This window comes from Lissotriton vulgaris, chromosome 9 (genome assembly GCF_964263255.1).
Source record: "Lissotriton vulgaris chromosome 9, aLisVul1.2, whole genome shotgun sequence".
Lineage (NCBI taxonomy): Eukaryota > Metazoa > Chordata > Amphibia > Caudata > Salamandridae > Lissotriton > Lissotriton vulgaris.
Window position 1 is genome coordinate 21352753 of NC_141697.1, and position 23869 is coordinate 21376621.

Consider the following 23869-nt stretch of genomic DNA (forward strand, 5'->3'; position numbering starts at 1 on the left):
ACAACAGTCTTCCAATCATGATTTCACCCCACTGTCTTGAAAATATTACTCCGAGCTTACCCCACTTTGCTAACTATACAAAAGATCTGCCCAACTAGGACAGGGAGTGGCTGCATGTTCAGGTCTGGACATTTACCATCTTCCGGTCTGGTTCTTTCTTTGTCCACTGAACAAGTGGCAGTTTCCGGGAGGCCCCAACTCACCACACACTGAAATATGTGGTAGGCAAGTGCCCCAGAGAAGCTGCCACCTTCTGTTAAAGAACAGGAAAAGGACATTGCATCAAACACATGACAGGAAACATAAAGGATTGGGAAACCAGAAACTTGGAAAGGACCTTTGCAGAAGCAATTTACCATAATGTTGATACCTGGGTGAAGCCTGTTGAAATTTAAAAGTTAGGAAAAATTACTGGCCAATTCTGGGATAATGGGAATTTGGTGCATTAAGCACTAAAATCCGCATGTTACCCCGATTTTGGAGTGCTGCTAAAATTTAAATAGGTAATTTTCATACCCTTTAAAAATTGTGTTTCCTGGGGAATCCGATTCAACAGGTCTGATATTTATCACATCCTTTACCGGGCCAAGACTAGATTTATGCTCTTTCCACCAGGTCTGTGCCTTTTGGGCTGTCCACAAGGGAACGTTTGAAGAGTAAAAGTATTGTTTCTTTGCAGCATTAGAAATTCAGTTTTACTATGTGGTGCCAGGTAATATTATGTCATTGTCTTTTGTACAACGCACAGTCTGCAGTTAGTATGGCATACAGCTGTTGGCAGTCTTGGGGTGTGGGTTTCCTCTGCCTTTGATTTTGGAGTTTACATCTCAGAACAAAGCCTTAATTGTGCTTTGATCATTTGTCCTGAGAATTGTGTTCTTCTTGGTGCCTGCTTGGTTTGTATTGCCACATTAAGGGAGCTGTGGATGTGATTTTGATGTTGGAGTGACTGGTGGACGACATTCACCCGTTGATCACTCATCTCTTACTTAACTAACCCACACTGTGCCTGGTCATTTAGAGATGGCACAGGCCTGGTGATGCTGGCTGCCTGTGTGAATCTTTGAGCTGATCCTACATAGGTGAGAAGTTTTGCATTATGTGCTCTCTTGGATGGTAGTGGTGTACATTGGTTGCAAGTGATGCTGGGAGCTAAGCGGTTGCTACCGTTGTAGCACATTTGTGCTGTATTAGGAGTATGTGGAAGTTCTAACATGTACTGTCGGGTGTTCATTGGTGTGGTTTCATGAGGATGAGTTTTTGATTTCTCCAATTAGATTTAACAATTTGGTACACATGTGGTAAGTTGGGTCAGCCTTTGTTTACACCGAAAGAGCTTTATTGCCGCATGCCTGTCCCGGAATTCCAAAAGAGTGCCTTGAGCAGAACCTGTACAACATTCTAAAGAATGAGGTACCACATCCGTCTTCATGTTTGAGGAAGTGGGCAAGGTAACAGCGGGAGCAGCAATTACAGGTGGTGACATGAGCAGGATCTATGCGACCTAGAGGCCAGTTTCGAGCATGTTTGCACCCTAACCACCTCATACTCCTCAAGGAGCTGTAAGAGAAACGATCTGCGCTCACGGTAATCCTAGTTGTCAATTCTAAACCCTAGTTGCAAGGACTGAACTAGTGTGCATGAGAGGTTGAGACATAACATGGTTAATAGGCTACTTCTCTGCCAGAACCAGACTGATCAGGCATATTTAACCCGTCTGCCATTACTCCTCAATACACATTCATAACTTCATGTTAGACCCCAGAGTCCTTTGATGTGTCGTGTAGAAATGAGTTGGGTTTCTCCTTTACCTTCCTCCTAGACATTTTCCCTTATTAGGGAACGTCCTTGCCGGGCAAGAGCTTCGAGCACTTTCCAAAGGGCATGCAATGCCATGCGAAAGAGACGAGCGAGTTTCCTTGTTTTACCTGGGTCACCAGCAGGGCAAGGATCTGATGGAAGCCTCATCTTTTCAGCCTTAGTCCATTGTGATTAGTATCCAACCTGGCATCCGGGTGAGCGCTACCAACAAAAATGCCTCATCCCTACTTGCTCTTTAATATTAGTGTGGTCACTGCACTTCTGCCTCTCATTTCCAGTCCAGAATAGAGTATTGATTGAGCCGCAGCCTCCATGAGCAAAGCTACCCTGAAACAGTGGACACTAGAAACAAGGAAGACAGGGTTTAGAGGCCTCTTTAGAGCCCGGACTGAAGTCCACGTCCTTTCTTCTGGCTGTAAAAGCCTGCTGCCATCAAACCTTTTCAACTCTCAGGGCTTGTGCTTGTTGGTTTCCTCTCACAAACAGCATTTCATCCTTCAATTGAGTCTGTAATGTCAAAGAATAATATATCGGTGGTAACCGGGATTGCACTCTTTTTTTTTTTTTTAAACCTTTATTGTGCAAATAGAGGTATACATATACGGGCCAACAACCAATCAGGCAGGCCACAACACATTATGAACGCACGTAAGTCAACATTAAAGTTCCCTGGCAGTCGCCTAGTGTTGGACAGGCAAGCAATCAAACATTAAAAGGATGAATATAACCGCTAGGAGCAGGATTAAAGAAGGTTACATTTTATAGTGTAATAGGAAGTATAGCAGGATCTGTTACAACTTTTGACATCTGAATTCCCATGGCGGGCTACTTTTAAAGCATCAATACAAAGGGGCGTTGATAAATGAAAATAACAGCAGCGGTTGACAGGAATCAACTTGTGGACGCCCCGCTTCAGATCAGTTCCCACCGCAGCCCACCACACACCCGTCACCACCTGAAAGCGTGCTGGTACAAATCAGAGGAATCAGAACAGCAACGTAAAGATAGCCATCCACTATACTAACCCAAATAAAGAGAAAAAGAAGGGAGGGGTAGAGAGAAGAATATTAGAAAGAGGGAAAGAAAGAACGCAGCGCCACTGCACGCGCCCCACGGCGAATAAAGCACGCAGGACTGAAGGACTCGCTATCGGGGTCAAGGCGTGTAAGACATAATATATGTGCGATCAATATCGTGGAAGCGGGGAAGTCATCCCCTTCACTACTAGCTAACACACCATGGAAGACACGCGCAGAAACAGCGTCCCGATAAAGGGATACAAAAGAGCCATAGAACTAAAAGAAAAACGAACAATATAGAGACCCCATCCCTCCCACCCCACCCTGCACCCCTGCAGAAGGCTACGGCCTACCCCCCCAGCAGCGTGCCTGTCGCCCTAATTGGAACCCGAAATATAGAAAAATCAGAAAGTGAGAAAAGAAAGACAACAGACAAAAGAAAAAGGAAGGGGGGAAAGGGATCCAGTGGGAGAGGAGATCTGCAATTGAACATTCAGCTCCCACCCCCCACCTTAACACAACTGAAACCCACGTCGAGGCGAGAGCGACACAACCTCAAATATCAGGAAACAGAAAAAGGAATCGGCCATATTGCCACAGCTGCGGGCAGTCCTCATCTCCATACATTAAACCAGTAGTCCGCCGAGGCAAGTCTGTCTTACCCCTGTCCTCTCCTGATCATAGCTTTCGTGCGCAATAAAGTAGTAGGCAGAAAACAGTTCGGCATGGAGTGTACACAGGATCGAAACAAGTCAGGCCGAGGGTGTAAACCAGAGGGCCCCAGTCTCAAACAGCAAAGCAAGCAGTGGCTGCGGCAGACCAGACTTTCAAGTAGCAACATCAGGAGCAGCAAACAGTCTAAGTGCGGTCCCGCCGCCCAAAAAAGCGAGGTCTCCCCCGCATGGCAGCCGCGGGACCTCACCAAAGCAGTTCGAGTCAAACATCCGCCGAGCTCCCCAGCCAGACTGGCATGGACGGGCCCCGACGTGGGGCCCTCGCTCATGCTCGCCACAATCGAAACTTCCTGGAGATTCGGGGCCGCAGACATACAGTCTTGTAAATGCACGGCGTCAGCACTCTTCGCAGCAGCCGAGGGGGGCAAAGCAGCACACACCACCAGTCGAGCCGCTTTCATGGGGGACGGTCCAACAGGCATGGCGGCAGAACCGCTATCTTGCACAACAGCGTCGAAGGCCATGTCCGCACGTAAAGAACAGAGGGCGGCAAGGACATCACCAACCGTGGGCTCACGCCCACTAGCCTCAGCCATCGTGTGTTTCAACAATCCAGGTTCGCCGCCCCGAGCAGGTCCGGGACCCAGGGTGTCGGCAGCCATCTTGCAAGTGCAGCCGTGACTCTCCGCTCCTCAACTTGTGGAGTGGGCTCTCAAGCAAGGCCCACCGCTGGAGTCTCTTCGAGCCCCAGTAATGGCAAACTTGGTGCAGAAAGAAGGGCCACCAAAAAACGGGGGCCGCCGGCGCCACCGTCCCACGGGCGCCGCCCGCCGAATCCGGGCAAAGGGCTTGAAGATGGCCGGACAAAACAACAAAGGGGGGACAAGCCTCCTGCCCGGTCTACCCCCGTCTGAGGCGCGCCGCGCCCTGCCACAGGGCCCCCGGGCCGCCAGACTGAGCCCGGTCAGTCGCCACCGGCACAACCGCACAATGGCCTCTTCAGCCGACCCCTCTCCTCCACGGGGGCCGGCGCCGACACCCCACTCCGGCCGACCGTCCCAGGCGAGTCCCCGGCCTGCACGCCGCAGAGGCTCCGGAACAAGCAAGGGCACAACTCCAGATCCGCGGCACACAGGAGCCCCCGGGACAGACGGTAAGTGCGAGCAGTGTTTCACCTTCCCATATCTTGTCGAATGTGTCTCCTCTGGGCAGGATAAGATACAGGATATGCGTTTCTGGCAGGAAGGTTGACGGAGCCGAGCTACAGTGCGGCCATCACGGTCGCAAGCTTGGCTCCTCCCCCCCCGGGATTGCACTTTTGCTCTTTGGTTTAAATGGTGATTATGTAATGGATCTCGGATTGAATCCTGCAACTTACAGAAAATCAGTGTAAAGTATGAATACAGTCAAGATAATGGATTACATCTGAATGCTTCTACTAGACCTATAAAACAGATAAAAGCAGAGTACGCTGTGAATATCAGAATTGATATTGCCATAAATGACTTTACTCCTGAAGTTGTGGGGATTCTGGGTTTATTTATGCAGTTACTTTTACAGGTCCACTCATCTTAAATTGGTTGCTCCTAAAAATGTTGATTGGCATCTACGGTTTTGGCTTGAGAGCCATCACCTCCGATGGTTCTTTTACGGTACACTGTCAGTCTGTAGCCCTGATTGCCTGTTTACAAAAGAGAAAAGTTGTGTAGTAATACTAGCGGCAACAAGGGTCATTTCAAGGGTGATGTCGAGCTGAATAGGCGGGAGTCGTGTCCTCTAGTCTTTTCTAGAGAACGTACATAACCATTTGCAGAAAGGTTGAAGTGTGGTCGTAAGCTTCACACTAGTGATGATGCGCTTATTCGGCATAACGCTGACCATGACGGGTATCTGGTTCAGTACAGAAAACGTCTGCTCAAGAAGAGAAGTGGAGGCCTAACGGTGGGCTACAAAACATCATGCCTACCCTTCATTGTAATGAATATTTAGTAATGGAATGTTGTCACCCGCTTTAACCTTCAGGTCTTCATCCCTTCTCATCTATTGACTGCCACCTTTCAACCCAGATTTCACTGATGCGCTTCTGGAATCGGTATTGGAGACAACTATAATCCCCCCAACCCTTTGTACCTTGGGTGATCTCAGTACTTGGTTAGACGCCCCCGTACTCCAGAACACATAATCTCTCGACTTCCATCAGCTAGTCATGGGAATCATATATCCGGCATGCGCCATCAATGCCGATTTATCATCAAAAGACATAAAAACGACTTCGCAACCTGGAGCTATCAAAACATCATTCACATTAATCTCCCCAGGACAGTATCTCCAGCAAAAGGTACTACTCTAAACATGTCTCCTAGACCCTGGCAGAATATTGACATGAACACAGCGTGGGGGAAACAAAACTTTGAACCCAAAAATGTCTATAAAGAATTCTATCTATGGCTGCCCATTTATTCCTATCAAAATATTCTACATTTAAAAATAAAAAATATATTTTTTTTTTATTAAAGAACAAAGACCCGTAGTTGAGTCTATTACAGTTGACATAACATTTACAATGGCAGTCTACAATGTTCGGACATTGGCCTATAAAGTTCTCACATCTGGTCATCGCTGAACGTAATATAATGTAGCTATAGTTGTATTGTGACATTTTTATACCTCCTCTTCTGATTCCCGGTCCATTGCTGGGGGGTAGATATATTTCCTCTATAGGTATTCCATTTACCCCACACCCCCTCCCATTTTTTGGGGCACCTTCTGTGGATGTACATAGCTTTTTCTGCCACCATAATCTTATCCATATCGCTGCACCAGTCTTCGATAACTGGGGCCTGCAACGCCCCCCATTTCTGAGCTACATTTCGTTTAGCTATCGTCATTCCCAGATTTGCCCAGCCCGATTCAGGTCTGTTGGTTCCCATATATTCAGAAGACAACGTTTGGGTTCAAGTGGGACTGGGCAGGAGCTGACCTCCATGATAGTGTTCATTCCCGCTGTCCTGTGCAGTTTGATAAATGGGCAGTCGCACAACATGTGGTAGAATGTACCTATTTTGTTACATTGGCGCATGCAGTGCTGGTCAGTGACTTTCCCTATTTTGCATAATGTCACTCTTGTGAAGTAAGTCCTATGCAGTATTTTACGTTGTACCAGGCGCAATCTAGAGGACACCGCCACCACCCTGGGTGATTCTATTGCTTCCTGCCAGTTGGTGTCATCCAGTCCTCCCACCTCTTCCTGCCAGTTAGCAAAGGGTCTATTTGGTTGTTGATTATTTTGTGGTATGTGAGGGAGATCGCTTTCTTGTCCATGTGGTCCGTTAATAGCCGGTCCTCCAAGGGCAAGGCTTCAGGGAGGGTCTCTTCTGTTGGAATGGCTGCCTCTAGCTCGTGTTTAACCTGCATGTACCGGAACATCTCGGTGGGTGCCATCTTGTATTATTCATGTAAGTGGGCGAAGGAAACAACCCCCCCCCCCCCCCCCCTTTCCAGAGGTCACCCAGAAACGAGATCCCTATCCTGTCCCATTTTCAGAACCCCCTGCTCTTGCCTAGTGTGCCTAGTTTGCCGGTGTCCCACAATGGGGTGTGTTGTCAGTTTTTCAGCCCATCCCAGGTGCCGTGTCACTGTATGCCACACTTGAACCGTATGTGCCATTGGTCCCGGTATTGCCGATTTTCTCTGTTTATTGAAGAGCACTCGGTTAATTCCTCCCATTCCCAGGCCTAGACTATCCAGGCGGTACGCAGGGTCGGTGTTGGCTGTATGGATCCACTGATACAGTACTGCTAGTTGGGAGGCCCAATAGTACGCCTGAACCTTGGGCAGTGCTATACCGCCATCGTACCACCTTCTAGTCCGTTTACCCGCAGCTATCCTGGATGGTTTGCCGTCCCACAGGAGATTATTGATTTCTGAGTTTATTGCTCTAAAGTATGACGCAGGGACACGGAAGGGTGTGTTGTGTAGGTCAGAGAAATCTGGGTAGTGCCATCATTTTAAAAAGTGCTGCCCTACCCAGTAGGGTGAGCGGCAATGCCCTCCTGTGTTTGGTATCTTATCTCAGCCTCACCAGTGGTTCTTGGAGGTTAAGCGCCTGGAAGTCGTCCAGGTCAGACGTAACATGGATTCCCAGTGCTTGCTTGGACCTCCATGCGCGTAATGCCTGCTGTTAGAGCGCCGGGACACCTCTGTTTGAGGTAGCTGTTTGCGCTATATAAGCTCCAGTATTATTATTATTTGAAGATGTCCGCTACCACCCTAATTGTACAATTCTAGGGTAATTTTGGAGATGGCCCGTGTAGAATGTATAGTACAGACTTTTCCCAATTGATTGTGTACCCGGAAACCGCCCCGTAACTGTCACATATGTTTAGTAGTCTATGAATGGATTGCGCGGGGTATGCTATATATAGCTGAACGTCGTCTTCGTAGAGGGATATCCGGTCTTCCCATCCCTCCGTCCAGCGTAGGCCACGGACTACTGGGTCTCCCCTGATCCACGCCGCCAGGGGTTCCAAGACAGCGCAAAAAGGAGTGGTGACAGTGGACAGCCCTGCCACGTTCCACGGCCCAGGGAAAACTCCTGTGAGATATGTCCATTAGCTACCACATACGCAAGCTGGTTGGTACACAATAGGCAAACCCATGAGCAGAATTTAGGCCCAAATCCCTGATGTTGGAGGACTGCAAAAAGGAAAGGCCGTTCCACGGAGTCGAAGGCCATCCTTGCGCCAGGAGACAGTACAGTGGCCTCTTCCTGTATTGTGTGTTTGCAGCCGAGGACGCTGGGCAGGCTGAGGTTCAAGGCTGTGTTCCTTCCCGGCATAAAGCCTGACTGATCCAGATGGACTAGTTTAGTGAGATGGGGGGTCAATCAGAGCGCCAACGTTTTGGCAATATCTTGGCCTCTGCGTTAATCAGCGAGATAGGCCAGCAGGAGGTGCTTTCAGAAGGGGGTTTGTCTGGTTTGCAGATAGCTCCAATGGTAGCAATGTGCTGGTCCCTAGGGAGCTCTTCCTGGGCCAAGCTTGCCTCATACATTTTCAATGGATAGGCGACCACTTTATCAGAAAAATATTCTACATTGACCTCCTAATCGAAAAGTGGGATGATTTAATTCTGTTATAAAACGATGCAAAAAAAATCGGGTATCTTGAAAGACAATGCAGGAAAACCTACTGTAAGAACAACATATTTTAGGCTTCAAAGACAATACAGAACATCTGTCCAGTAAGCAAAAAGTCTAACTTTTCTCATTGCATCTGTTAAGCACCATGCCCCAGTAAAGACCTCTTTAAAACACTCTGTATTCCATAATGCCACATGCACACTGGTGAGCATAGAAAGCCCCCAGGAGCTTTGCAGCTTGCTGCCGCGCCACTGCATCCACAATGGTTGAAGACCTGGAAGGATACTTCCAACTACAAACAGTCTGTAAAACAACAATTGTCAAACAGTGCTTCTTTCAAAATACAACCTACGGTGTACTCCTTCGACCCTCTAACAGCACACGAAACCAAGGAACGGATGAAAGCTGTAAACGCAGCAGAATCTCCCTCCTACTCCTGCCCTACAAAAATATATTGAAGCATTATTTAAGAAGCTCCTGTGGTCATACCTGCCAGAGCTATCCTCGGTTGATCCTTATCAACTAGAGATATATCAAGTAAAGAAGCAAGGGCTTGAACATTGGAACCCTGCAAACTAGTATCCAAAGGGCATGTCCTTTGTAAGTTCCTCGAAAAAGCAGCCTTTGCTATGGAGATGGCCTTTACACCTTACATCCAAAGAAATGAAATAAGCAAGCTGTGAAGAATCCAGAACGTGCAGCTAGACATCTCTTACATGTAGGCAAGCAGGACTCCATTACTCTTACCCTCAAAGCCCTACACTGTTGCCAGAAGAGGGAATATCTTACTAAGAAGTCTGCATTGCACTCTGAGCAGTTCTAGGGAGTGGACCCATCTTCAAACAGTCAAACCTCAGACTGTGTAGTTCAAGCTCAAACTTCAGATCCAAAATAGTGCCATTCCAGATTGTTTCCTTTTTAAAAAGATACCCATTAGAAGTAGCTCCTCCGTTCAGGCGTCCAAGCTTGGTGACTAGCTCCCAAAGAGAATAAGGACCATCAACAGCCTTGTAGAATTCAGAAAGACAATCAAGACCTGACTGTCCTAAATCATGTTCCTAAATCATGTTCCAACAACTTCACAAAGTATACGTCACTTGGTTTGTATACACAGTGAGCAAAACTATCATCAAACTCCTTAGGCGTACGTCTCCCTGCTTCAGACACTACTACATGCTGCTACATCAGATCTGGACCACATCTCCGGGTCTCACACAGGGCATCAAAACACTTCCCTCATAGCGGACAAATAGACCAGCATCTTCTACACCCTTTTCGACTAAGTTATCGTCACTCTGTCCATTGTGGGTATTTCCACTACTGTATAACATTATACTTGGGTTTCAAGCAACATGCTTGTGAGCGCAGGTAGTGGACTCACGTTAGTTGAGTTTGGCATGTCTATCGCACGATAAGGAGAGTGAATTAACTACCGGTTAGTGCCAATTACAGCGCAGTGAATGGGACACTGCGTTACATGGACACTGATCATACGTGGTGCTACACGAAACCGTAACCAAGTGACCGTCTAGTAACTGAACACGGAGTGGTATGGTGAAATATAGATCCATTCTTGATACACCCTGGCAGGCACCCCTAGAGTTGTATGCTCATAGAATGGTGCAGTGAATTGGACATATCATGTCCTATTGTGATTAGAGATAGAGTGTTTTAGAAGGAGGAGGGGGCTAGAATTGATGGAATATATTCGTGTTGTGTCTGATTACGTGTCACTGTACCCCTTATGCCTTTAGAATCCTGAGACTTGCTATCTAAAGGACATAGGAAGTTGATGCAGAATAGTAGTCTCCAATTGGTGAGACTTCATGCAACTGCTTGTTTTTAATTGCAACTTTACACTTTTGCAGTGATGGTGATAGACACTGGTGTTTTGTTCATAATGGGACATTTGAAATGCATACTGTATTTTGATGTATGTATGTTCTTATATCCTTACAGAGTGTGGAACTGACTTCAAGCTGGTACCACAGATCAATGCCATACCAGTACAAGCATTTGCAATGCAATAGGTCTCGTAGTTACGCAAGTTTGAGTTATTGGCATTGTAAATGGCTATGCCTTTTATTTTAGTTTTTAAAACATAAATAAAAGACACTGTCATGTGCAATGGCAATAGCTTAAACTGGCATAAATGCGAGACCGATTGCATTGCAAATGCTGGTTTACATTTAGGTCTGCACCTCTTGACTGTATTAAATTGAGATTGTTCATCGCTGCATCCCCAGCACATGCCGCTGAGTGAAAAGCCTTGAGTTGGACCAGTGCTGCCTAGAGGGGAGCCAATGGGACCTGCTTGTCGAGTGCGCTAAGACATGAGCCGCTTTCCCACTCCCATCCTCTCCATTATGTCCCAGCCATTGGGAAAAATAAAACTACAGGTGCAGAAAGGCGCGAAAATATAAGATAATAAAATGGTAGGGCTGCTAAACATCTGACGCCAGGACACGTAGTAAGTGGTTCACCTCGACCGCCATCTTGTGTGTTGTGATGTTGTGATGGTGGACATCAATGAGCCACTGCCGGGAGAAGGGAAGGTAGGTCAGGTATGCTGTATAAATCACAACAAGAACTGTTTTCTATATAGCTTTGCCTACGATGTTCTGCGTGCTTAATGAATGAGATTTTTTCATATTGGGGATTTTTCCAGGTGTGTTGCAAACGGTAAGCAATTTACACTTGGCACCCTCCTAGGGTATAATTATTTCTCCCTTGCGTACGCTCAATTTATTTTCTCCAATCTCTCTGGTGTCCACAAAGGCCACCTCAGGTTTAATTTTTAGTATCTAAAGTGCTAGGCTTGCGAAACATAACATTCTGAATAATAAATTGTACAGAAGGCTATCTTTAATTGATCACCTAACTAAATTTCACAAAAGCTTGGGCGATGAAAGAGAAAAGCTGCGTCCTGCAGCTGTCTCGAGATGACCCTGGGGCCAGGGGGTCAGCAGTTGGTGAGTGGGCCTCTGGTCACACCTCGACCACTCGCTGGCCGCGTGCTCCATTCATAAATTTCAAAGCTGGTAGGTTTCCCTTCTCTTAGAAGCGTGCTCCTGCGGCGGGTGACCGCCCCTGGGAGGCGGCGCTTGGCTGGTGCCACCTCCCTTGCCAATAGTATTCACAGGGGAGGAGAAGCAGAGAAGGACTCGTTTCCGCGACCGACTATCCCGTTTCAAAACTTCCTCTGGTGCCACTGACGCCGGCTGCTGCGTTTTCAGCCAGTTCACCTGCAAGGACTAGGAGGCGCAGAGCGCCAGGGATTCGGTGCACCAGCCGCGGGTAAGTCTTAGAGGTGGGCGCTGCAATCCTGAGGAGGAGGGAACGGTGACCCTGGGCAGGCACGCCTTGTCCCCCGCACCTTCCCTTTGCGTTCTCTGTATGGGCGCCGAACAGCTAACTTATGCTTCTTTCCTACACCTTCCAATATCTTGGAATGTTTACCCACCTCATGTTTAGTTTATACCTACGTGGTACAGCAGGAATTAACTTCAGCCTTCCTGGCTCGTGAGCTTTGATACGTGGTTCACAAATTGAATATTTTCATTCCATTTGTTTTGTTTTTTATAATTCCTGACTTTTTGAGAGGGGGCGTAGATAGACCTCTGTGGGGCAGGTGGTGCTGCTTCCCTGGGGAACCATTCTATCTTATGCTTTCCATTGGTGATGATGTGGTGGTGGGGGGGGGGGCGTTACGCCACTGCTTTGAGACTTCTATAGGGCGCGCGGGAGACAGCACTCAAGCTCTCCTACTTCCTTACACCTAGCTGTGGCACTCTTTACTTCGTAAATTGGGCCTCCTTGTTTCATCATGTGTTGCACCTGACCAGCGCTCTGTCTGTGTTTACGTATGTGTTTTCGGTGTATAGCAGAGCGCCGCACACGTCACGTTTGCAATCAGCTCATATTGTGGTGGTGTTGCTGTACCCTGCACAGTAATGTCCCTAATCGAAAAAGGGTTACAGAAAAGTTGGATCATTGTTCCGCCAGCAAAGAAATAAACCTGAAAGTGATCCTCTTTCTTTGATCGCTGACAAATCACTGGTTAGTCCCTGCAAATTTGTAAACCATTTTGTGCGTAGCCGGCTTTGCGGAGATAGCTAAAGCTGGATTTGATTATTCACAGTGACAGTTGATCGATGAAAGCGGGATGCATCTATCTCATGTTTTATTGCTGCCGGGCATAGAGCAGTACCCCAACTCTTACAATGCATACAATATCAACTGGAAGAAGAACAAGGAAGCGTTTTGTCCAAACTGTTTTGCTTTCTGTAACAAGCTGACTCCGTGGAGCCGACAGGGGGAGGGAAAGTGCGCGATGCATGCGCTGCCAGCCTCCGGGGGCAGGAGATGTGCGCGGCGCGTTCTCATTTCCAGTCCGGCCTGCGCGTGTCCGTCTCCTGTCTCCCTTGAGAGGCAAGTCAGCAACAATAGATCTCGCTGGCAACAGCGTTTTCGCGCTGCGTCGCCAGGCGAGACCTAAAATGTATGGTAATTTAGTTGATTCCTTTAATTTACTCACATTATAGATCAGAGTGACAAAGTATATGGTCCTGTGGAATGCCAAGAATCTTTCGGTCCAACTAGGCTGAAACCTGTTAACCATATCTTAATAGGGAACATCCATATCCCTATTCTTACTTTGCTGTTTTTAACCTATCCACTGGAGACACTAATAAAGGATTGACTTTGTCATCCAGGAGATAGTTTTAACTCCTAATTTGATTCTTGCACTCTTCCCCTCACTCGACCCTACATTTGATGAAACAAAACACCTTGCGCTCCTCTCCTGCAGGAGAGTTGTAGCCCAGACTGGGTACCTTGCGGTCCAGTTGCAAGAGGGAACCCAATGATGAAGCATATCACCCTTGGGTGAGTGAGGGTTCTTGTCTTAACGCGTGTGTGCGTCTGTCACCCTATCCTCACAGTGAATATCTGGTGAGTAGTGTAGATACACCATCCGGTTACCTTTTTGTGAGTTCTGTAATATAGCAGTACCCTGAGGTGGGAGGGATGGATCCTAAAGGGATAGAGCAGTACCCTGAGGTGGAAGGGATGCACCCTGAGGGATAGAGCATACCTGATGTGGGAGGGATGCACCCTGAGAGATAGAGCAGTACCCTGAGGTGGGAAAGATGCACCCTGAGGGGTTCTTGCAGCACCATGAGGTTGGGCAGTCCTGCTGATATCAGGTTGAGGAAGAGCAGATACACTTTCTTTAGTAGCCAGACCAAAGAGTGTGGGAGGAGAGAGAAGATACACTCTTGGAGGATTAGTCACCGGTATGCCCTCTTTGAAGCTAGAAGCGAATGTAGGAGCCAAACCAACGAGTATGGGAGGAGAGAGAAGATACACTCTTGGAAGATTAGTCGAAGTCAAAGGTATGCTCTCTTTGAGCATAGAAGCACCTGGGTGGGTGATGGGAATTTAATGAGGAAAACAGCACCCAAAATACCACTCTCTATGGGGAAGGAGATGTGTGCGACAACCCCTTTGGTAGAGATGTCTAAAGGAATGCTTCATGGAAAGCATTAGGTTAGAAGAGAAAAAGAACTTGGGCGAGTTGAACTTAGGTGGGGAGCAGGGGAGTATTCTAACAGAAAGACGAGCGCTCTTAGGGGATAACAAAGCACCTTCAGAATTCTCTTTGTGTCTTCTGCTCTGTCCAGGTTCCCTGGGGGCGTCCTGTTGTTTTAGTCCTTGCTCCTCCAGATGCTTTGAGGGGCTGCTTGCTACTCTTTTCCTAGCTCCTTACGTGCTCTGTCCTAGCTCATGGTGGTCTGTCCTGGCTTCTCATTGTGCTCTGTCTTGACTGTCCATATTGCTCTTTCCTGTCCCCTAACTTTGCTACGATGTGTGTGTAGCTGCTTTTTCCACTCTGCTCCTTGGGGTTCTCTGTGAAGTGTTTTGCTGCTCCCTCTGACTTCATGCTCCAAACCCTATCATTTCTGTTGTGTTTCTGGATTCACTCTATCATTCGTGAGCTTACTGCTGATTTCGCTTAGATTTTTCAGGGCACTTTGAGGGATCTTGTTTCGCTCTGTTTTAGGCTTATCTTGTTGCTCTTTAGAATGCATCCGCTCCATCTAGCTGGGCCTCTGACCAGACTCTCTCCTTGCTGTAGATGACTTTGAGGACCTTTTGCAGAGTAACGAAGACGCCATGCTTCGGATTATTGCAGATGAGCTTCGTCAAGCCATGCCTGAAGACGCCATGCTGAGCTCTGAGCCCAAAGCCATGGAGAAGGTATGATACCAGAGCCTTTGCTCTCTGTGCAATACACTGTTTACTGCCCCTGATGCGGACCCGTCTGTGTAGGGAACTTGCAGGTTTGGGTAAACAGGAAGTCCGGAAGGTTTTTAGAGTCTTTACCATTTTATTCCTCTTTAAAATTTCAGGCTGGTCCCTTCTCCTGGAGGAGCTGATGCTTTGCTGTTATGTGGCCAACTCTAAATTGTTCCCATCCCTAGAACATATTCAAGCTTTTCTCAGTTGCATGCCTAATCCATAACACATATACTTGATCGTAGGCCTGAACTGTCTTTTAAAGTGTCTTTACGCACCCCAGCCCAAGGCTTTGATAAGCCATCCTCTTACTCTATGCCTGCTTATTGTTCTTAGCTTTTATGGCAGTCTTCTTATGTAGACCCTTGACCCTGCTCTCAGGCAGGTCGCTTCCATTGCCACCGCAACATCTCCACCGGTTGTGAGCACCCCACCCCCCAAAGCTTGCTGCTACTGCCAGACGCGAGTTCGAGACTCGCTTGGTGGACTTGGTTTGTTGTCAATTGACTGTTATTTGCCACCTGCATCTTCCCTCATCTCCTTCTCTCCCTCCTGTGATTCTGTGCCCTGTAATTTGTTTTTGTATTGTCTTGGACTGATTACCATCTGTATTGCTTCTATTCCTTCCCCCTCCTGTAATTTCTGTGCCCTGCTTTGCCCTCTGTTTTCCCTCCGCCGTTCCTCACTCATTTTTTCCAGCCGTTGTGTCCCTGCGGCCCTGCCCCCCTGCTCGCCCATTTGCCGCCCGCTCCCACCTCCCAGCTGCTCCTCCCTCCCACCTCCCCTTATATGGCGGCCGCTGCGTGGCCGCGAGCAGCGGGCCTGCTGCTGGCGTGCCAAAGGTGCGCCTAAGGCAAGCCCGTCTGCGCCCTTCCGTGCCTGGACCGCGGTCAGCGCCAGACCCCCTGGCACCTGCAAACACCACAACACCCGACGTCGCTACGAAGCCAGCACCATTCACGCACTCAACATCGGACGATTTCTCACCTGCTTCCTAGCCGCCCCGAAGCGCACCCAAGGACCCTTCTCCTGCCGCAACTGCAGCTTCACCAACATCCGATCCGCTAATCAACCCACCAGGAAAGAACCCAACTACCTCAGATGCATTCTTCTCAACACCCACTCCACCCGCAAACACGCTGTTGAACTCTGGGACCTACTCGACTCAACCTCCCCTGACGTCGCCTTCCTGATGGAGACCTGGCTGAACCACTCCTCGGCACCCGACATTGCCATAGCCATCCCAGACGGCTACAAGATCACCCGCAGGGACCGCACCAACGGAGCAGGAGGAGGAATCGCCATCGTCCACAGGAACACTCTCAGAGTCTCGATCAACACTGACGACACCCGCTGCACTGCCGAACACCTGCACTTCCAGATCCACACCGATCCCAACACTACCCTCAGAGGAACCCTCATCTACAGACCCCTCCGGACCCTGACCACAGTTCAGCGACTTCATCGCCAACTTCGTCAGTAGACACGCCCTCGCCTCCAAAGACTACATCCTTCTCGGGGACCTGAACTTGCACCTCGAGAACAACGACTGCAACTCCACCACCTTGCTCGCCAACCTCAGACTCCGACAACTCGTCACAACACCCATCCACTCCGACGGCCACACGCTTGACCCCATCTTCTCCGCAAGCACCCACGTCTCCTTCAACCAATCACCAAACTCCACTGGACCTACCATCGCTGTATCCACTTCACCTTCTAGGAACCCACCACGCACCACTGCACCCAACAGATCCCCCGCCGCCACTGGAGAAAAGACCAGCTAACCACCACCCTCGCCCGGGGCCCACCCACCGACCCCAGCACCGCCGCCCGCAACATCATACAATGGATCAGCGACTGCACCAACACCCTTTACCGATCAAGAAACCCTCCAACAGACATGCCAACAAGAAAGCCAGCTGGTTCACTGATGGCCTCCAAGCAAACCTGCGAAAGCTAGAGAAGAAATGGCACAGTGAACAGACACCGGATAACTACGCCCACAAGAACGCCACCCTCCGGCACCACCACCTCATCAGATCCACCAAGAGGGCCTCCTTCAAGGACCGCTTAAACAACAACGCACACAACAGCAAAGAGCTCTTAAACATCTTGAAGAAACTCTCCAACCCCAGCTCCAACACCCACATCTCACCTTCGCAAGACCTATGCGACTCCCTTGCCACCTTCTTCCACCGCAAGATAGCTGACATCCACGACAGCTTCAACGTCACAGCCGCCACGACAACCACCGAGACCTCCATTCCCCTGGCCACCAACATAAACGACGAAGACACCATCAAAATCATGAACACCATCCACTCCGGATCTCCGTCAGACCCGTGCCCACGCCACATCTTCAACAAAGCCAGCACCACCATCGCATCCGATCTCCGGAAAGCCATCTACATCTCCTTCAAGACAGCGACTTTCCCGGAGAGCTGGAAGCATGCCGAGACCAACGGCTTACTCAAGAAACATAAGGCTGACCCCAAGGACCTCAAGAACTTCCGGCCCATCTCCCTGCTCCAGTTTCAGGCGAAGGTCATCAAGAAGACCATCAACAGACAACTGACCCGCTACCTCGAGGAGAACAGCATCCTGGACCCATCCCAGTCCGGGTTCCGCAGCAACCACAGCACAGAAACTGCCCTCATCGCCTCCCCGATGACATCAGGGCCCTGCTGGACAATGGAAAAACTGCAGCCCTCATCCTCCTGGACCTGTCAACCTCCTTCAACACCGTCTGCCATTGCACCCTACGCACACGCCTCCAAGACAAGGCTCTGGACTGGACCACCTCCTTCCTCTCTGGCAGAACCCAGAGCATCCGCCTCCCCCCTTTCCACCTTGAAGCCACTGAGATCGTCTGTGGCGTACACCAGGGCTCATCCCTCAGCCCAACATTGTTGAACAGCTACATGGCACTACTCGCCCAACTGAATGACCTCAACATCATCTCCTACGCCGACGACACCCAACTGATCCTCTCTCTCATCAAGGACCCTTCACCACCAAAACCAACCTCCATGACGGAATGAAAGCCGTTGCTAAGTGGATGAAGAGCAGCTGACTGAAGCTATTCTCGGACAAGACGGAAGTCCTCACCCTCGGCTCCACCCCCTCAGCCTGGGACGACTCCTGGTGGCCGACTGCACTGGGAACAGCTCCAACACCCACCGACCACGCACGCAACCTCGACTCCACTCTCTCCATGACAAAGCAGGTCAACACAGTCTTGTCCTCCTGCTTCAACACCCTGCACATGCTCCCTAGATCTACAAGTGGATCCCCACCGAAACAAGAAGAAAGGTCAGCCAGGCCCTCGTCAGCAGCAGGCTGGACTACCGAAACGGCATCTACGCAGGAGCCTCTGCCACACTCCTGAAACGACTCCAGCACATTCAAAATGCCTCTGCTCGCCTGATCCTAGTCATCCCTCGCCGCAGTCACATCACACCCCACCTGAGAGACCTGCACTGGCTCCCCGTCAACAAGCGGATCACCTTAAGGCTCCTCACCCACGCACACAAGGCACTCCACGACACTGGACCAACATACCTCAACTTACGACTCAGCTTCTACTCCCCCAACAACCAGCTCCGCCGACCTCGTCCTTGCCACAGTCCCCCACATCTGAGACCTCCGGTTGCAGATCATTCTCCCACCTCGCCGCCAAAACCTGGACTACCCTCCCCATCCTCCTATGGCAGACCGAGGACCTGCTAACCTTTAGAAGACTCCTCAAGACCTGGCTATTCAAGCAGTAGCAGCATCCCTCCCCCCGCCTTCAGCATCTTGAGACCTTCACGGGTAAGTAGTGCGCTTTACAAATGTCCTGATTGATTGATTGATGTAATTATTATTTTATCATGCAAAATTCAGTTGGATTGTCCTAAGTGTAGTTTGATCACCATCCTGGAGCTGTATGACAATTGGCTTTGAGTGGTGTATGATGAACTAGTACTTTGTAGTGGTTAGTTATGTGTCTTTGTGGTGCTAGTGATTGGCTGTGATTTCTGTTGGTGCTTGAAATTTCCCCTGGTGATAAGTGGTCATTCTCCTGTGAGTGGCTGGCAGGCCTTCTGTGTAATGTGTAGTTGTCCCTTTTAGTGGCGTTTAAGTGCTTCTTGTCTCTGGGATTGGTGCTTTTTCACCTAATAGTGATGTTCTGTGTTCATCTTCCTTTTTAATTGACATTGCTTTTTCTGGGGAGTTTGTCAATCTTTAATTCTTGTTTTGCATGCCGCATTGGTGTTTGGTGGTCCTCTTTCTGATGGCAGTTTGTTCTCCTGACAGTCTATTTCCTTTTAGAAGTTTGTGTTGATACGTCTGGTTGAGGTTTATCATTGTCCTCCAGGTGGTGGTCTTTCTAGGTTCCTCCTCCTCTTTTTTAGGTCTTGCCTAGACAGCGTGCATGCGCTGCTCTAGGAGGGCCTTTGGCCATCGGTCTGCTCCTTTTCAAGCACATTTGTGCTTGTGGTGGCATCCCCTTCGCGGGAGCGAGCAGCGACACACGTGCTAATTGGCCACTGCTCGCTGGAGCGAGGCGAGGCAAAGCTGTGTGAAGCTGTGCTGTCCTGTGCTCAGAGTGTGAATACGGACACAGGTGGGCGAACTGAGACCCGAGACCCGTGACCTGTGATCCAAGACCGCTGAGACTCTGGTGAAGCCGCAGCGGGCAGCTACCTGCCGCTGTCTTGTTCTTTGCCGCGCTGGTTACGGCTGCTCTGGAGGTGAGCCCCTGAGGTGAGGTGAGGTGCGGCCGGTCTCGCCACAGGAGCGAGCAAAGGGCTAGTGGGGCCAGTAGCAGCCAGTAAGGGGGCCGGCGGCACCGTCACTTTGAAGCTCTTTGCAAAACTCTGTGGCACTGTGGTACCGTGGCATTGAGCACTGAGCCTGAACCTCGAGTCCCCAGAAAAAGGTGCCCATTCAATAGCCAACATAAGGAAAGCATACACTGTGGCATATATTGTGTCAGCTAAACAAGATACGAAACGCCCCACGCCTCCCAGTGCCCAGTGCACTGGGAGGCGTGGTCCGGGGCCTAGGGAGGCTGCTCCCTAGGCCCCGGACTCCGGCCCCACACGCTAGCCCACCCCCGTTCCTGCTTGTCGCCACCTAGCGCTTGCCCTGCTACCACCAGCAGGGGGCCAGTGGGGTCTGCGGGCAGGCAGGCAGCGGATGGTGAGCTGTGGTGAGCTGTGGTGACTGGCTGGTGGGCAATCGGTGAGTGCTGCTGAGTGCGAGCAAGCGCAAGGAGAGGTTCCCCGCTACCTTGACATCCAACTGGGACCTCCCGCCTCTCTTTTTTCTTTGTCCAGGGGGGATAAGGGCGCAGATAGTGAAAGCAGTGAACAAGCACCCGCATAAGCTTTGAGAAGCAACTGCCTCAGCATGTAATACCTTTTTGGCAGTAAAAAACAAAAATCACTGGTAGAGGCAGGAGCTACAGAGCGACAAGTGCCGCACAGTGTAGGAGCCTTCCTACAGTGAGGGGGGAAGCAGCGAGTCCCCCTTCAGTAGCGACAAGCTCCTCAGTGATTGCCTAGTTGAGGAGATTGATTGGCTCAGCGGCAAACCAGACCAAATTACATCAGTCCCACTGGCAGAGAGGGGGGGGCCTAAGCCAACATTTTTCGGAATAATGAGGTCGGGTAGGACACGAAAGAATCCACCACAACCCACGAAACGGAAAATCAAAACCAAAACAGACAATAAAGGGGCAACCACCCCCCAGAGTAGTGCAACCAATCTATCAACAACTTCATTAATTCCACCAATTTACTCAATATTTGGTTCAATGAATCCAACTGTCAAATTCACGTTTCTAAAAGACCCAGTCGCAGCTATCTACTCAATGCTAGCAATGATAAATGGACTTCAAAAACCACTGACACCGTGCAAAGCAATCACTCAGATGGTCTATAAACCAACATCATCGGCACAACTTACGCCTAGCACAGTGCACACCATTGGAACAGAAGTATTAATCATGAGTAAGCTAACAGCACAAGAGGCCCACAGGTCAATGAACCAGGGGAATAATAAGCACACAATTCAAACGCAAGCACAAGTACACACAATAATGGGAGACAACGTGCAGGAGCAAGAACAAGCAAAGTATAAAAACTCACATGATTTGATGGACAGGATTACGGACATCATTTTGGAAAATCCATTGGAAAATCTCACGATCAACACAAGCCAAACTAGAGCAACATCAACAACTATACTACCACTACTATTAATCAGTGACACCAATATGGACCAATCAGGGGTGGCACACCACCTTCACACCCCGAACTCCCTGGGTTCAGGGCACGAGCGTGGATGCGAGCCAGGAGGCAATGCCATAAGCAAACCAGACGCCGTCTATAAAGAAAAACCCAATAATCATTCCACACCTAGACAAGAGTCACGATTAAACCAAGAAAAGGACGATTTCAAAAAAATTGATGAATTTTGTGACTCATGGATGGAGTCTCAAACATTTCTGGACAACAAAGAAATTCTACAAGCACTGATTACAACGTCCAAACAAGATAAACAAATTAAGTATATAAGAGAAACGGACTCCAAGCAAACCAAAATATTTAATAAGCTCATAACTCTATCTAATGATGTGCAAGAAAAAAGCCTAGCCGGCGGCCTAATTCGCAAACAACTGATGTCAGAATCAAAAGAGGAAACCATAATTGAGATATCAAGTGGGTTGGAACAGGTAGATCAAGCACCAACAGAACCATTTAACAAAATCCGCCTAGAAGAAAGACGGGAAACAATAATTGAGATAACGAGCGTGCCAGAACAGGCTGATCAAGCATTTAACAAAACATGCCAAACAATTGAACCAAACCCGGAACAAAGAGCTGACATGGCAAGGGAAAATGCTGTGGAAAACATAAAATGTACAGCGAACCCACTTAATCATAACATCAACCGGTGTCGGCAGGCAGACAACATTCTTAAGGGAAAACAGGACCCAAATCACAATCTGGAATCTTTAATAAAATTTCATGGTGCTCTGGGGAAAATATTAGAAACATCAATCAAAACTCTGAATATGCAGTTCGACAAACTCGATATTCAAATAAATTAATGACTCTAATCGCTGAACATATTTCAGAAATAAACAATAAACTTGATCCCATGACAAACACGCTTGCAAATTTCCAGGATCAAAATAACACTCGGGCCCAACCTCCAAATTGCCCTTTGTGACGTGGGCGAGAAGCAGACCAGGACAAAGTGGGGTGCTGTTCACTAAGGCAAGTTTTATTGGGGCCGAAAACAAAAAAAAAACAGTAAAGAACAGGGACTGTTCTTCCCAGTTGGGCTTCTAGCGAGTTTACAATCGTGTTCACAGGCAAAGGATTATGGGAGATGTAGTCCGGTTGCTTCTTAGGGTTATGTGTCAACCTCCTCCATGTCTTGAGGCAGCCTCTTCCTTCAGCGGTTACTCCGGAGTTCGGTTCGGTGCGGTGGACCGCAGGAAAAGAAAAGAAAAGAGTAGTCAGGAAGGGGTTTCCTTCCTTTTAACTTTGCGGGTGTGCCGAGGAGGGGGAGAAGTGCATGGAAGTCACCACTACCGTCACCAGTGCAGCGCTACTGCAATAAACAACGCGCTTCTAGGTTTACTCTTCCTTGCTACCTCCACCCTTCCGCTCCACCCGATCTCCTCCCCACGTTAGCCCAAGGCGTCCCCGTACCTTGTGGAGCCACGACCCTTCTCCTGGGCCATGGCGGGCAATAGCGCGTTGCCAGCTAGGGTCTGGCTGCCCTTCTTGCCGGTCGTCCTTTCTTCCCTCCAGCGACAAGGCTTCCTCACCAGTAACCGGGTCTTTATCCTCCGTCGGTAACGTGTTCTGGTTCCACTGGAATACCTCAAAGGTTGCCACCAGCGTCTCCTCCTCACAGACTGGTCCCACCGAACGCCGCTCTTCCTCCGCGTCTTCCTTTTCCAGCGCGCGTACACCATGTGACCCTGTCACATGACCAGCCCAGGAAGAGGAGTTAAAGGGCCCGTACTCTCCGGGGACATTCTGTGAATACAGAAGGGGAGTACAGTGAGGGGAAAAGTGCCCCGAGTGTGTCTCTAAAGAGTCGTGTCCTCACACCCTTGCAGCCCTATACTTGAAAAGTTAAGGGATTTACCAACAATACTTAAAAATATCCAACATGAATGCAAACGTGCAAACCGTGAGTCGGAAAATATGGAACAACACAGCAAATGTTGCACACTGGAAGAAAGAGACATCATTACCATAGCCCAACAAAAAGACACACTCATTGATGAAACAGATAAAGCAGAAAAGAGGATTGAAAAATTCCCACAAAAAAGTCACAAAAAACAAAAGAACTAATCCTTCCACAAAAAAAGGGAAAAAAGATAAAATCTGGAGAATTAATCGAGGAACCAACATCACCAAAGAATCAACCTCCGGAGCTGACCTAACATAGTCACATCTTGATCATTGAAACAGATCAACAAACGCATGAGCAGACAAACACCACAAATAATCAACAGCCCGTTTTAACCAAAAGACAAAAAAAGTGCTAGAAAAGCCAGAAATCCACAACAAAATAGCAGACTTGCTAATAAGCAGGCATTGGAGAATTATCCAATTTTTAACCTTCCCAAGGGCACAAGGAAATTTCAAAAACAACTTGTGAAAGTGGTAGGACATCAGTCCGCCTACACGGAAGTATTAGCTCGACGGAAAGCAGTTGTGCCAAAGTCAAATACTTCAGTATGCATGGAGGATAGTAATGATGAAGAATCTGCAACTAACACACCCGATGGGAGTAGCACAAACTGGAGTCTTGAGAGTGGTGACTCCGAATTACCCATAACAAATAGATCTGTGGGGAGCCCAACGGGACAATCTAAAAGCACCGGAAACAAAATT

At 48.8% G+C, this 23869-nt stretch overlaps 1 protein-coding gene across 8 annotated transcripts in view; it reads left to right on the top strand.

Annotated features, from left to right (window-relative positions):
- Positions 1–23869, top strand: part of LOC147689547 (uncharacterized) — a 109883-nt gene that overhangs the window by 15972 nt on the left and 70042 nt on the right. For 7 of the 8 annotated variants that reach the window (XR_015299865.1, XR_015299864.1, XR_015299866.1 and 4 more), the window contains exon 2: positions 14794–14915. The exons of the other annotated variant lie outside the window; for it this stretch is intronic. Coding sequence is in view for 3 of the 7 variants with exons in the window: in XM_086936941.1 (XP_086793067.1) it covers positions 14794–14915 (122 nt within the window). In the remaining 4 variants the exon portion in view is untranslated. The remainder of the gene's footprint in view (positions 1–14793; positions 14916–23869) is intronic. 8 annotated transcript variants of the gene reach the window in all.